The sequence below is a fragment of the Chaetodon trifascialis genome, chromosome 2 (assembly GCF_039877785.1).
Source record: "Chaetodon trifascialis isolate fChaTrf1 chromosome 2, fChaTrf1.hap1, whole genome shotgun sequence".
Lineage (NCBI taxonomy): Eukaryota > Metazoa > Chordata > Actinopteri > Chaetodontiformes > Chaetodontidae > Chaetodon > Chaetodon trifascialis.
The window spans coordinates 20,351,584-20,367,830 of record NC_092057.1 but is presented as its reverse complement, the minus strand read 5'-3'; the positions used below and the strand labels follow the sequence as shown (position 1 = coordinate 20,367,830).

The 16,247-nt window shown below is 41.1% G+C and overlaps 1 protein-coding gene across 4 annotated transcripts in view; it reads right to left on the bottom strand.

The window, feature by feature from the left end:
• grin2bb (glutamate receptor, ionotropic, N-methyl D-aspartate 2B, genome duplicate b) overlaps nt 1-16,247 on the bottom strand; it is a 95,613-nt gene that overhangs the window by 60,551 nt on the left and 18,815 nt on the right. For all 4 annotated transcript variants that reach the window (XM_070973195.1, XM_070973211.1, XM_070973219.1 and 1 more), the window contains one exon: nt 14,274-14,972. In XM_070973195.1, coding sequence (XP_070829296.1) covers nt 14,274-14,972 — 699 coding nt within the window. The remainder of the gene's footprint in view (nt 1-14,273; nt 14,973-16,247) is intronic.

Genomic DNA, 16,247 nt, shown 5'->3' with positions numbered 1-16,247 from the left:
TACTAGGGCTGCAACTACTACTTTGTTTATCACTTGTCTTGTCTATAAATTGTCAGAAAGTACTGAAAAATGTCTGTTACAATTTCTCACAGTCCAATGTAACATCTTTAAATGTCACGTTTTGTCCAACCAATAGGCCAGAGGCAAAACACACTCAGTCTACTATTGTGTAAGGTGAAGGAAAAGCATCTGAAAGCTGGAAACAGAAAATGTTACTCTGCTGATCTGTTAATTAAACTATCAATTAATTGTTGCAGCTTTTATACTATATACAATATGTTATGTATATATGTGTGCATCCTGTACACATAGTTTTCAGCTGGCATGCTCCAGGTTGCCAGAAACAATTAACATTTTTCACAATAATCAGTGAAATTGGGGTTCAACACCTGATTATTCCATTATTGATTAATCTGCTAATCATTTTTTGAATAATTCATTGATTAATGGTTTAGTCTAGAAAACAAATGAAAAAAGTTACAAAATTTAAATTCTTTCCACACCCATGGTCTGCAATTTGCTTGTTTTTTCCAAACAACTATCCAAAATCCAAAGATATTCAGTTTACTGTGTTACATACATGACAAGGAAATGCAGCAAATCCTCGCGTGAGAAGCTGAAATCAGAGAATATCTGCCATTTCTGCTTGACAAATGAAGCAGTTGACAAGTTTCTGTTGACTGACTCATCGATTAATCAACAAATAGTTGCAGCTGTAAAAGAAATGTGGCCTTCATGGTTGGTATTTCTGTAGGTCAACAACCTGTGCTACCGTAACAATCTCATCAATGCTTGTCACCATTTTTGTGCCCGTTTTTCTGTTCTGGGGATGTAGCTCGGTAGCGAGCTATGCAGGAAGATGACATCATCATTCTTAAAAATCTCTGATTGGTCAATTGTTTCCCCAGCTGGGGTAAAGAACGAGACGTATTTGAACCCTGAGCAATGACGTCGGCTGTCTTGCCACACCCACAACACAAACATACTTTGTGTTCATTTCATTAAAAAGTGTGTTAGGATTTCTTTGGTATATCTGGCTGTGGGCTCTTCAGGGACAGGAACAAATGACTTCCATGTGACTTTCAAGACATGAACCTGACAAGATGCTTCTATGTATGAGGCTGCAGAAGGTCACAGGTATCAGTGGCCAGCATGTTTAGGTTTGTAATCTTCCTCTGATGTTTATCACCAACCGTGCTGCCTGCTTTTGAATGAACCAGATCTGCTTCTTATTCTGTTGGTGTATAAGAAGTCTGGTGTTGCAGAGCTGCTGTTCAGTGTGAAAGACGGGGGAAAATTGTTGTATCACCTGCTGTATAATGGCGAACACAATGGAATATTATTTTAATGTCTTGCATCCACTCAGTCACTGAGGGAGGATGAATCACATCCATATTATTCCCCAGTTACACTCTCAGCGTGTCAAAAATGCAAAAAACTTTGAATGATTTTTCGTTTTTCTTAACTTATACGCAAGCGGTGGCTTTGAAGGGTGAGAATGTAAGCTTTGAGCCGGCGCTTGCCGGAGAGCGTCGGCTTACTTTGATGCACAACAGAAGAGGGGAAAAGAAGGGGAAAGAGAGGGAGATTAGAGAGAAAAGCCAAGAGAGAACGATGTGGCATAAAGATAGAGAGGAAGAGGGAGAGACGGTGAGGAGTCCACGGAAACAGTAAGAAAATTAGAGAAAGACAGCCAAGAATAGCAAAAGAGAGGCAGGCAGCCCATATACACAGCTGAATATTTTGAGTCTGGCACTCTCCACGTGTGTGTTGAGTAAACAGGGCTGTGTGTGATAACACTCTGCAGGGGCTAACAGCTGCACAGGCACATCACCTCTTGTCTTCGCCCGGGTGTAATCAGCCTCAGCTACTGGTCACTCACACAACAAGCTAACCTGATTTGTCACAACTGCTTCTCTCTCAAAAGGTGTTAGGCAGGTGTAAGGTATCACTTTAGATGAGACTAAAAAAATCTGATTTCCTCTCCATCACAGGCTCTCTTACTTCCTCTGTGTTAGAATACCTCTGCAGGAGCTACCATGAACTGCATTTTTGGGTTTTCTATGCACTTGTATTAATCTCTTGTACTAAAATTAGAAAGTAGCCCCCAGGGTTGAAAGCAAGTGATATTTAGTACATGAGGTATTATGTGGTACAGTCAGTTTATAACTCCAACATTGTCATTGTTTAGCTGTCTCAGCAACAGTTTGGAGACTCAGTTCTCTGCACAGAGACAGATTGATGGCTCCACTCATGGTCAGCGGACGCTGTTGTACACCGCAGCAGGAGGTCTGAGTGCTGCGTAGCGTGAGTATTGAGAATCAGGCCAAGGCTTATTAGAGAGAAGAGTGAGTGAATGAGTGCCAGCGGAGGTGCCACTCATTGAGCGTCACTCTCACCACGGATAAAGACCACTGAGTCGGATGTGTCAGTCCATGCTGCTGGAGTGATTCGGCAGCTGTCACCAACACAAATTGCTTCCTGCTGTTCATCACTAATGCACACAGGACGGGGCAGACGAACACATGCAGCCAAGAAAAACATCATGTAGCCCTGGACCTGCTCACAAACAAGTTTTCATTCGAGAAGTTTTCATAAAAAAAATTTAAAAATTGGTAAAATTAAAGAAGAATCAGTCCTTGCATTCATGCAAATATATTCAATATGTGAAAAGATGACATATTTATTCAGCTTCTTTCTGATGCACATGTACCCAGTGTGATTCTTATCAGCCACTATGGTACTAGTGTGGGGTAGTCTTTTGGACATAAACATTGCAAAATCTGTTTGCATCAACCTCATTTTTCTTTTGTGATGTGTAAACTTTTCCACCTCAGTCAAGCAGGACATTATTTTGTTACTTATAATATTTTGCCTTTTTGGAATTTCTGGTATTTCTACTAAGCTTTTTATTTGCACGATGGGCTCTAATAAAAAGCTCTCTGCCTTTGGCTCCAATAAACAGCTTTTTAATACAGCTATATACCCATATATGCCAATTACAGTATATGTGCTGATAAATCAACAGATACACTGCTAATGGTGCACATATGCAAACACATATGCAGCATATGAACAGCAGTGTGGCGGGGTGCTGCTGTAATAAGAACAAAACTTCACTTCTGTGTCTTTCCCCTGCATTGCCCCTCCCTCTCTCGCTTTGTCCTTATCACAGTCCCAACAAATGGAGGCTCACTGATGAATGTAAATGACTGCCCTCCTCGGCTCCGTGCAATCAGAACAAACTCAACCTTTCTGCCTGTTTGGGATTAAATACCCACAAGTCAGCCGGCTCGCTCCGTATTTAAGAGCCCTTCCTCAGCCTGATGCAAAACCATGAAAACCACCACATTGTGTGACATTTTTTTCTCCTGCACCGACTCTTATCTTTGTATCTTTTATCTCTTGCTGACGTTTTTTTTTTTTTTTTCTCTCTGTATTCCCCAAACATAAGAATCACTACATGATGAAGCTCAAAGTCATGAGCGCTGGCACAAGAGCTCCCTCTAATATGTACAGCTTCAGAAAAAACGATTTAACATAGTGAGAGTTTGTTTTAAGTTTAAGCTCCTTCTGACATTGAATGGTGGAAATTACAGGAGGGTTATCTTGAACTTTCTGAGGCAGCAGCACTGCCTTGAGGACGGGTCCAGAATATAGTGTTATAATGTGGAATATTATAGCTGAAAGTATTGTTAAGTAAGTATGTGTTAATTATGGCCTTTCGTATACGGCTGCCTGGTAATACTACAAGACTGAGACGTTCTTTACTGTACAGTGGTTCTACTCGGCTTCACCGGGTAGATGCTCTATGATATCATGACTAAGACATCTGTCAGCATTATGTTCAATCCCATTGGCAATCACTCGATGGTCTGATTTTAAACCAGCACAGACAGCTGCTGTGACTGGCACATAAACAGAATAGAACAAAACACAACCGTCCATCACTCAGTCTGATCAATGCCTATTTTTCAAAGCCGCGGGAACAAATTCTTTGTCCGTCAGCGATCAAAACAAATCCTCTAAACTAAACAACAAAATGTGTTGTATGCCGTCTCTTTCAAAAACAACACATTCAAGTGTTTCCTAACCTGATGTCCCTTGTGACAGAACCACAGCAGCTTCACCTCACAGCATTTGTTGTGTCTCTCCACGTATTGTTTTGGTTTTGTGTCCCACAACTTAACTTTTTGGCTCAGGCTAAACACTGTGATCAGCTTTGTTTCCAGCAGCAGCAGGCAGGTTTTTAGTGGAAAGGCTTTGATGTTACCGACATAGCACCAAACAGCAAACACACAAAGGGATCAACTAGCTGGTCAACATAGCAGAGCCTTTAACAGCCAAAGAAAAGATATTTTCCTCAGGATCTGGTGGAGACCAAAAATAGAGCTAAAAGCAGAGCAAGGACTTTGCATTCACCACATTGCCAGAAACCAGATTCCATATAAATTCTAATGTTGCATAACACATCCTGTTTCATGCTTTATGTTACTTCAGTCACTCTAGGGATGGCAATGTTGGGTCGAAATAGCTCAACAACTACTGGAAAGGGTTAGTGGAGACCAAAAACAAAGCTAAAAGGAGAGTATGAGACTTAGATTCAACACATGGCCAGAAACACAACTCCATATGACCCATATAACATATGAATGTTAATGTTGCTTCTGAACATGTAAATAAGCAACCGTTTGCTAACACTTTCTCTCTTTCAACTTTATAATGCAATAATATGTTGTGTTTATACCTTGGTGCGCTGTCTCCAAGTAGGCAAAAAAAAAAAAAAAAAAGGATGTCGGGCTATGAAATCTATGATTTTAAGTTTCATCACACAAACATCTTAGGAAGTACTATTTGGTTAAGGTGAGGGAATGATGATGTTCATGGGTAAAAGAAATCAGTGCTGACTTGGGTTAGCAGTCTAATTCAAAGTATCTTGATGACCCAACCATGAGTTTGACCCTATTGATAACATCACACTCCGTCTGTCTTTGCCTCTGACAGACAAGAGCCCAAACTCACATGGCCGCTACTAGAGGCCCGCCAGAAGTCCTTTTCAGGTAAAAGTAAACATAAGTTAGCTTTGCTGTGTTTTTTCTCGTGGGCAGAATCCCAGTGATGAATATGTCTACATTTAATTTGTCTCAAACACCACACCAGTGAGGAGTCACGACTGTGACTCTGTGTCACAACAGGTTAATCTCATTTCATTTGAATAATATGGCATCTTTACCTCACAAAATAAGATTAGCTGGGTAATTAGGCCTCATATGGGATGTTAAAAGTTGCTGCTGGCAGGGAGAAGGCGAGCGAGGCTCCCAAAGCTTTCTGACAACCTGTTGTAACTGAGTGCAATGCGGAGAAGTCTCCTGTGATCTCCAAAATTACTCATCCTGTCCACGCACAGCACAGCCGCTGATAAAACGAACTCATTATATGGAGAGAAAGACGAGCGAGAGAAAGAGAAAAAAGAGAGAGGAAAAGGGAGAGGAGAGGATTTGCAGTCCATTTGAAGGGCACAATTAAAACTTAGGAATTTATTGGACAAAAAAGGAGTGCGGAAAAAAGCTAATTGTGTGAGTGTAGAGTGAATTCATGGGATGTGAGGATGGGGCCACATTCATAAACAGTTTAGGATGTCTCTTTACTTGATTTCTGTATACACGCTGTGAGACAGAGGAACTGAATGGGCTATAATGAGCAAAGATCAAGTCATTTCTGAGGTTACACCAGATGATGAGAGGACATGAGATGTGAAGTTACAAACTGTCTCCATGAAATCAGTTATAAAGTACTATTTTCCAAAATGTCTTTTTAAAGAGTTAAAGTCATTTCTGCATGGATTCTGTTCACCAGCACATTTTTCCACTGAAGGAAGTGCACAAGGTTTGGTTAAGCATGAGGACAAATTGTGGTTTTGGTTAAAAAATGGCACAACAAACACACCCTCTTTCATCCTACAAGTGTGCACCACTCTGCTCCAGACTGAAATATCTCCTATTGGACGGACTGGCACAACGTTTTGTATGTAGACTGTATGAAACAATGGACAAAGTCTCTGTGACGTAGTGTATGCCTCCGAACATCTGCGCACGTTCAGTGTACGTCCACTAAAAGTGTTTTTAACACTGACAGGCTCAAATTGTTATACCGTTTAGTTTAAGAGTAAGATCCATTTAGTTGAACTAGAAACAGCTGCAGCAGCTTTTTAGAAACAGTCATTTTATCATCAGAAAACACTAAATAAAACTCATCAAAACCTTCTTGGTTTGTCTTTCCACTGTTCCAACAGTCATCACTAACTCTGGTTTGGTCACAGTAAACCTTTACTTCACCTAATCAAGAGAGGAGCAACAGCGTGTAGAGCAGAGTAACGTCACATGTGACTCAGGAATTTTTTGTCAGTGGACATTATGACCAAAGAGACATAAATATATCAGACATATATCAGACTTCAACGGAAGTTCTCGTTTTGTTACTCCTGTCCATCACACACTGTGTTCAGTACATCTGCAGCAGGGATCCAGCTTTTCCCCCACAGTCATATACTATTTTTCACAATGTATACTTTTTTTTCTTTTTTTTTTTTTACAATTTGATTATACATTATATTCAGAATATTGATTAATAGCCCTAACAGACACTTGTGACCCCCTCATGAAGCCCTGCTGACATTGGTGTTCCCGTGACTTTTCCTCTGGCGGGTCAAAGTTTTGACATATTCAGTAAATATATCAGATCACAAATATTTTGGTTTATGACCAAATGCCCGCAAAAGTGATATTCCCACCAGTGTCATTAGCCTTGGTGCTAATGAGCAAATGTTAGCATGCTGATGTAATCTGAAATGGTGAACATCACAAACATTATACCTGCTTAATATTGGGATATTAACAAAATTTACCAAGATCACCATCTTTGCCTAACTTTAACCAAGAGCTTTGAGCACCTAAACGCAACCATAACAACATGAATCATGCTCTTGTGAGAGTAAATTTTGTATTGCAAGAGTGAATGGAGTCAGCCAGTTAACATGTTGAGAACAGTTCATTAAACTTTAGCATCATTTGATTAAAAAAAATTATTCTATGTTGTAAACTGGTGAGATATAAATGGAAACTGAGCTGACGCCTTTTTGAACTCAATCATAAAAAACATCCCAACAAAACAATGCTGGACGTCTATCCTTCACAAACTCTGTCTTCCATTCACTGACAGGATTAGTTTCATGACATCACAGATTACTGTGAGGGTTTTTTTTTATTTTAGCTTTGACAGACAAACATCCATGTCCTCATACAGTACTTGTGACACAAAGCAGAAGGAATTTTATTTAGGGCAGATTTTCTCCCTGTCCCAGGCTCCATCTGTCACACGTTCAAAGAGTTAAAAGTATGACAAAGCCTGGGAAATAGGAACATCAATCAAATGCTGACTGCCATAGTATCTCTCAAAGTCAGAAGAGGTGAGAGAGAAAGAAAGTGTCTTTAAAGCTCTAATAGGATGGGATTAGTTTTACAGGGAGAGGATGGGTAAAGTAATTATTACTGGAGCATGTCTGTTGTCTAAGTGCCATTCAAATCAGGTCAGTCATTTTATTCACTGTTCATGACTACAAAGTAATCCTGACATGTCCAGTAAAATCAATTCAAAAAGGAGTCTTGTCACAAATAAAATCTGTGAGAGCACTGTCCTGTATCTGCATCCGTTGTGGAAGTTGCCTTTGACATACAGTGTGGAGCATTTTTGCTGTAGTGACAACACACAAATGGAGCCGACCCTCTGGGTGAGCAAATTGGCTTTTTACATTACGGATGTCCTGCTTTAATCCATTTTTTTGGAAAATGAATCCTGTCCCTAAATAGGGCTTAAGAATGAGAGTGGCAGAGGCGAAAGCACTGAAGAACAATATCAGATAATATCTGCATGAGGTGCAATATGCATGCGTGCAGTTTATTACTGTAGTTTGTTCCTTAATTCCCTTGTCTTTTGGGATTGGTCTTAATTGCAAAAGGGGGCATTACAGAGGCAGCCAATGATCCCCTCATGTACAACCAGCAAGAATAATGGCATACATGATGCATGCAGGATGAAAGGAGGGGACTCATAAAACCACAAATTGGGAATGAGAACAATAGGATGAGAAAACTTGAGTGCACCCTTGGCTCAAACAATCACTTCAGCTGCAACAGATTAGCACGACATACGTATCTCTGTACAGCTACCAGCTGGTCTGCCTAATGTCAGATAATGTAGGTATTAGTGGCCAAACAGGTCCGCAAAGTAATTTACTTCCTTAGTCTGCTTTACGAGAAGGCCTCACACATTTCTGTGCAAATGGGATGCCTATTTTAAGATAGAGAGGGTGTATAATTGTAGTAATCAATCAAGGAGCGGTGAATCAGTTTTCACTGACAGGCAGTGCTGTGTCTATAGAAAAAAAAGAGTCTTCTAAAGCAGTACAATGGCTGTTTGTTCTTCTTGTACTCAGTATTTTGCCTTTCTTTTCGATTGGAGAAATCACACCACAAGAGAGCTGCAACACTGCGGTCCATTCATCCATGAGTTTTACTACTGACAACCTGACAGATAGTTTTTCACCCCAAGGGAGGTCTATATTAAACAAGTAGGAATTTTGAAACCCCTGCATGGTTAAAGAACTCGTAGGTCGTTTTGAATGGAACCACAAAATCCCGGGGGAAAAAAATCAACTTTAAGGAGACTGGAACGATCATGAGAAATGGTATAAGGATGCTGTGTGCCTCTAGGCACCTTGTTTGCAGTGAAAACAACAGCTGTAATCTCCCCAAACACAGGCAAAGAGGCTATTATCATTGAACACCAGCATGCTCTACGTGTCAACACACATGCACAGACACACGTGTGCACAAAAGCACGAACACACACAGCTTAAGTCCCAACAATAGATCTGGAAGACCTCATTAGTCTCCAGAGCCGGAGTTGAGTGCGGGCTGGGGCCAACTCTGTTGTCCTATTATGCCAATACCGAAACATGGCACGGAGTGAATTAATGGCTAAATGGAAGCGTGCAAATTGTTTGTTGCATAATGGGCCTACCTGCAGCTGTCACTGATTCATTGTAATGGGCTACTGGAAAGGCAAGGCAAGGCAAGGCAAGGCAAAGCGAGGCAAGGCAGGAGTGCTGCGAGGCGGCCTTTTTTACATGGCCGAACCATCTCTACTGAGACTGTGAAGTATGAGGAATAATAGGGTTTAAAGACCAAATGTCATAAAAAGGACATGTGTGTTCAATGTCGCTCTAAATGGAAATCAAATTGCAGAGTGACAAGATATTGAGAGATCAAGTGATTCGCTCTACACAGAAGTCTGAAGTTAAGGACTGCAGGTGGATTCGCAGCACACTAGATTAGACATAATTGAGGACTGATAAGGAATGAACTTGGCAGCCTGGAGGGAATTGAATTATTGGTACTTGAAAATCACTCACTTGCTCTTTCGCAGACATACGCACACAAACATGTGCACACAGAGTCAAGTTCATACGGCTCCCTGCCTCGACTCTGCAGGCTTCATGTTCCACCTCAGCCACACAGCCTTTGCCTCTCTGTGTCGTTCTTTTTAATTCCTTTGCTTAGAGCAGAATACAACTTTATCATTCACCAAGATGGAAGATGGTCTTTAAAAAAGCAATACTAATCCTAACCTTAATCCTTTAATCACTATCACTATCAGAGGTGTTCCAGTGCGAAATGAATTCACCCGCAATCCGGATATTGCAGACTTAAGCTTGTTGTTTTTTCTAAAAATATTACTTAATTGGTTGATTAGTTATTAAAATTGTTGATACATTTTCTAATGATCAACCAAGCGATCCATCAATGAATAATTTCAGCTCTATTGTTTACTAAAGTTTGTTTCTTGAAAAGAACTGAAGAACTATTTTGTAATGCAGTAAATGAGTATATGTACGGGGGTGTGCTAGATTTTTCAGCACATATACAGGATGCTCCGTTAAGACATCCCACAGACAGGACAATGGGCCCGTGTGTGAAGCGAAACAATGAAATAAACAAGATCACTTCAATTAAATCACATGTAGGATTGCTTGTCATGAAGTAGCGTTTTTTGTTCTTTTTCATGTATTCGCTATTCGTAAAATCTCACAGAGCCCAAGATGAATTCTTAAAATTGCCAATTACCAAGAGTCCAGAATCCGAATGTATTCAATTTACTAACATAGAAAGCTAAGAAAAACAGCAAATGTTTGTATTTGAACAGGCAGAACCTTTGAATTTTTGTCTTTTTTTGCCTGAAAAAACGAGTTAATGAGTTAAATGATTAATCGATCATCAAAAAGGTTATACAGTTTTTTTTGTTTTGTTTTTTCACAGGTGTGGATGTGGGTATGGATGGCAGGGTTCAGGTTTTCACAACATTTTGATGTTTCTCTTGGTTTGTGTGACTGAAAAGCTGTAAATAAAACATCAAAAGGCACATAGGAACAGCTACAGTTGCACTAAAAATCACTTCTTTGCAACAGTGAAATGCATGTCACCCCCCCCCCCCACACACACACACACACACACACACACCCACCCCCATCTCACATCCCTATTTTTGACTCCTTTTTGCCTGTGTGTCCACCTCTGTTTTTACACTTTAATCTATTCATTCATCTATTCAAAACCTCATCCCCAACCCCCTCCATGACTCGGGCATTATCCCTTTTCTCGGCTGGCACTGCTTATGTCAGACTCAGAAATAATCATGTCTTTTCTCTTTCCCTCTCTTAACTGCTTTCATACAGTATGGAGAGAGAAATATATAAGCAAGTGGTTGCCATGCCAACTGTGTCCACCATATCCAACCCGTCCTTCTGCGTGCATGTGACTGTCTAAGAACGTGTGTAACAGAGGAAGAGTAAAGACTTAAGGAGACCAAGCCAAGTGAATGATGATCAGTGAGAACGAGGTGCGGAAACGCAGAGATTTCCTCAATAAGTGAACATCGAATGTTAAATGCAGGTGGCCTCCCCCTCCCTCCATCTCTTCTCTTACGCGCTGTATTCCCTCAGTAGAGCTTTTGTGTGTCTGGTACACTCTTATCCTCACTTTCCCCCTTGTCACTCTCAGTTTGTGCCCTCTGTCTCTCTGTCAGCTGTAAAATGTGGTAATTATATGCTGAGCAAAATCCTCTTCCTCCTTCACACCCACACAAGTTGTGTTATTTCATAACCTTCACCCTCTCTCTCTCTCTGTCTCTCACACACACACACACACACACACACACACACACACACACACACACACACACACGTTTAATCTCTTGTTTTCTCCTTCTTTATCTCTTCAGTATGATCACTCCATCAAGTTGGTTGTCCACTACTCGATGTTCATATTTGACACTCTTTTGTGGAAGAGAACAGGGGGTGCTGTGGGCATTGTGAGTGGACAGTAATGCGGTTTTCTTTGAACTGGTTCTTTCATTCCATCCATCCATCCATTTTCTATACAGCGTATCCCTTTCGGGGTTGCGGGGGGTGCTGGAGCCTATCTCAGCTGTCAACGGGCGAGAGGCGGGGTACACCCTGGACCGGTCGCCAGTCGATCGCAGGGCACAAACACACAACCTCTTTCATTTCATTCTTTCTTTATTCAAGTTGAGAGACATTGCCTCGATTTATGCTTTCTGTGAAGTAACAGGTAAACTGGTAGATCTGATTTCCAAATCATGACGGTCTGCTTTAAGCCTCTAAAAAGTTGCTTTTTATCCACTATAACTGCTGCAGTTTTTCAAATGAGCAGTTTTTCTAATTAGGACATTTAGTAAGCTGATAACAACATTGCTAAATATGTTTGTTGAGATACGTGTCTTCACATTACACATGAATTCCATTAATGTGAAAGCTTTAATTAGAGAAATACCTGTCTAATCACAGTTATTATGCAGGTTTATGCAGCAAGATCTCCGAAGTCTAATCAGATCTGAGACTCAACAGGAGTAAACTGCAGGGTAAGAATGAAGTGTCCACCATTTATTACTTTGTGTTTGAGATATTTTCCTTGACAACATCATGCACCACGGTGGATGGACAAGGTAAAACCATCAATGACCGATACAATGCAAGCACCTATTCCTACAATAAACCAAGTCTGTGAAAATTCATAGAGGATTTTCTTTTTCAAAGTCAGTCAAACAAGAAAACATGAATTCCAACTGCCATTAACATTATAAACAACAGTGAAGGAGTATGAGAGCTCACACACTGTGCTCTTTGCTGCTTCCTGTGTGTGTGTGTGTTTGTACGTACTTATTAGTTTGGAGATTAAGACATTGGACTACAAGTGTTTCCACTGTTAAATATCTGTTTTTATCTCTTCACCAGCCTATAGCACAATACAGCGAGGTACACAAGGTACTAAAAAAGCATTAATATCCTCTCACTAGGGATGTTCATAATAACAAATTTACCTGATGTTTTTACAGAAGTTTAAACATAGATGGCTCAAGTAGTCTAAAAGTAAGAAGACACTCAGAAAACTGGTAAAATTGAACCTGATTTCATGTAGAAGTTACACATTGTCTTAAAAAATATGTGTATAAAAACCGCTTGAAACCATTAATCGCATTTTTCAATAACCAAATGGTATTTTAAATGTGAATGTGTGACACTTCATGCTGAGCATTAGGGCTTCAGTTTGGTGCTGGTCCACGTGTCCTGGAAGATTTCACTGTCCCGGACAAACGGGAAAAATTCCAGTTAAATATTAGCTCTATTTATGGACCCGAAAAGCAGGCTGCAATGTAACGCCTCTGCACCAGCAATGTACATCCACTAAAAGTGTTTGTTTTCACCAGTGACAGGTTCAGATTGTTGTTCTAAATGGAAATGATCTAGAGATAGACCTTTTTGTTACAGAGTAAGATCCTCTTTCCTTCTACAAGAGCCACCAAACTCCATTTACAGAAACAATAATTTTATCCTTGTAAAACATACAAAATGAAACTCACCAACACCATCTGGGTTCATCTTTCACTGTTCCAACAATCAACACTTACTCCGGTTTGATCACAATAAACCCTTAACTCACAGAATCGGGAGAGGAGTGAGAGGGACTGCAGAAATTAGAGAAGCAGAGGTGCAAAACAGCGTGTGGAGCCAGAATAACGACTCAGGAATTATTTTCATGGAATATTATAAATATATTGGGGAAAAAAACAGTAGAAAAAAAAGGCCCCCGTAATTTGAAATTGCACAGTAATAAAATAATCCATTTAACCACCTCGTATCTCTGGCACTGATTTGCAAGGGTAACATTTACTTGACTAGTCGACTAATCGCATGCATCCCTACCTCTTAACACCTTTTGCACCTTACCGAGTGTTTGAAAAAGCATTCGAACGTTGCACGTCACCAAAACCAAAAAGGTAAATGCAATCTCTATTCTATATGCCCATCTTCTCCAGGAGGTAAGCAGCATCAAAGGCGAAACAAAAACGCATCCTCAGCACCGTATGGATTCTGTCATTCTTCTGTGAGGGACTTAAACACTGCTAAGCCTGTTTACACAACATTATTTAAGGATACGTTTCAAAGCTATTGTTCCATTTCTGGATCATAGATTCTCCTCGTGTAGCCTGGTTTATGCCAACTCTCTTGTATCCTGATCCCACAGAGACGTTTTTTTTACTTGATATGTATTCCTTTGTTTCATGCTGTGAGTCCTTTCAGAGTTGAGTCGTCTCACTGTCAGGAGCTTCAATATGATGTCAGGCTCACAGAGGAGGTCAATTAACAGGAAAATCAATCAGCGGAGAGGCTGACTTAGAATGAGAAGCAGCACTGAGTGGAGTGAGGCTGATGCATTTTTCTCTCCATTTCCTTATTACCTTAAATGAATCCGAAAAGCTTGTACTAAATATCCTAAATAAAACTATTATGGTGTCTTTTATGGATTTGTCACCCAAATAAGCAAATAGATTATCTTAGAAATAAATGATTCAGCTATTTGTTTGCTTGACTCTCGATTTAAACTGTTGCAGTTAACATGATTTTGCAGGTTCTTTAAGGTGGCTGTTAAATTTAATCCAGAGACCCGCCCAGGTGCTATATTCTTAATGCTAAGTATTTTAAAATAAGCTTTGGAAATCACATCCATGAAATATTATTAAGATTATTGTCAGATGAAGACGCAACAACTCAAAAAGCCAATATTTTGGTCCTGATGATGATTGTGCAGTGTGGTCAAATTACAGTTCACAATTTCCCCTCAAAAAAAAAGTTTTCCTACCTTGGCAGCCATGACCATGGATGAGCCTCCTCTGATGCCCAGGATGGGGATGTGTGTCTGGGCAGAGATGAAGTCCAGGATCTGAGCGATGGCCTCCTGGTCCGTGTCGTCACCAAACACGACGCCTTGCAGAGAGTTCCTCGTCATTTGTGCGCAGATCCGATTGATGATGCTCTTGGGGTCGGTCTCATTCATGGTGACCACCTCGACTTTTGGAGGGTAAGGGATGTGGAGGAAGTCCTCTTTCTCAAGTCCAACCCCCAGGGTTACTTCACTAGAGTTGCCCACCAGGATGACAGCAATACTGAGTGAGCTGATCTGTTTGGGACTGATTGGGGGAAGAGCCGGTAAGCCAGGGGAGTATTGAGGGGGGATGACAACACCCCTCTGTGTACCGCCTCCCCTCTGGCCACCTTGTCCCCCTGAGGCACCTCCAGGCCCTGTACCTGGACCTCCACCCCTGCGAGACTCGCAGACGGGCAAGAGGAGTATGGAGACAAGGAGCAGAGTGAAGAACAAGGGGAGGAAGGGGAGGGTCAACCGAGGCTGAGAATAGGGATGATGAGAGGGCTGGTCTGGAGGAGGAGGAGGAGGAGGAGGAGGATGGGGGCAGGACGATAAGGTGAAGCACTTGTCCTGAGGACGGGAGGGAGAAGGGTGGAGGCTGACAAGCATTGTGAAGGAGTGTAAATGCTGTCCCTGGAGGGAAGGAGAGGAAAAGAGAGACAGAGGGAAATTCTGTAACACCTCGGATTTGGACAAAAGTGAAAAACATTCAAACAGCTAAGTGTCAACATTTCCAATTTAAAGTCCAGCCTTTTGCTGGGTGGATATCATGAGGCCTGGAAAATCCAGTACACATAGATGGAAGATATATGATGAAGGTCACCTGACTTGATTCTTTCCTGCACATGCAGAACTCATAAAATGCAGACAGCACTAAATGACATGTGAAATGTTCTGGTGAGTAGTATGTTATTCGTACGTCAGCCCCTGAGATCACTTTGGCTGAATCAATCTGCTGAAATTAAAAACAGAGCTCTATTTTTAAATATATGTTCATGTGCATGTGAAATTATTCATTCTGTAATTTCTTTTTCTTTTATCTTCTCCCTTTTTATCCTCATCTGATGGATCCACCCACTTTCACTAAGTGAAAAAATATTCTGTGATTACACCATCGCTGCTGGCTCGATATTATGTATAGCAGTAATAAAGAGAATTTTAAAAATCCAGTATTGGATCTTAAAAGATACTGATGAGTCAACCCTTTAATTACCAAACCAAGTGACCCACATAGCTGGGTATCACACCGCACACTGAGAGACGCCTGCAAGCTCTCATAGAGCATCAAGTGACAACGCCACATCCATTATACTGTGCTGCGCCTTCCTTGGAGGAACCCTGTGGCACACATCAAAGACAGAACAGGAAAGAGAGAGTGAGGAGTGTGTGTGTGTGTGTGTTTGTTTGTGTGTGTGTGTGTGTGTGTGTGTGTGTGTGTGTGTGTGTGTGTGTGTGTGTGTGTGTGTGTGTGTGTGTGTGTGTGTGTGTGTATGTGTGTGTGTGTGTGTGTGTGTGTACTCAGGACAGCACTGGGTGCATTTTGACAGATTGACAGCCTCACAGCTTCATGGACTAGCTGCCAGGCTAAGTGACCATTAGACGCTCAGACTGAGTCTCTCTCTCTCTCTCTCTCTCTCTCTCTCTCTCTCTCTCTCTCTCTCACTGCTTTCATTGCTTTTCTCTCCCTTCTACCCTACAAACCTGTTTTCTTTCAGCAGCTCCCTCCAACCTTCTGAGATCTCTTCACAGCTCTTTGAAGTCAACTGCAGACCTATTATTTACTATTACTGCTATTATTCACTGCTCCTCCATTAGCAGCCATACAAAGAGCAGTGGAGTAGAGTATCAAGGAGAAACTGTGGAGGAAACAGAAAGTGAGAGAGAACGAGAGAGGCGGAGTGAAAGATG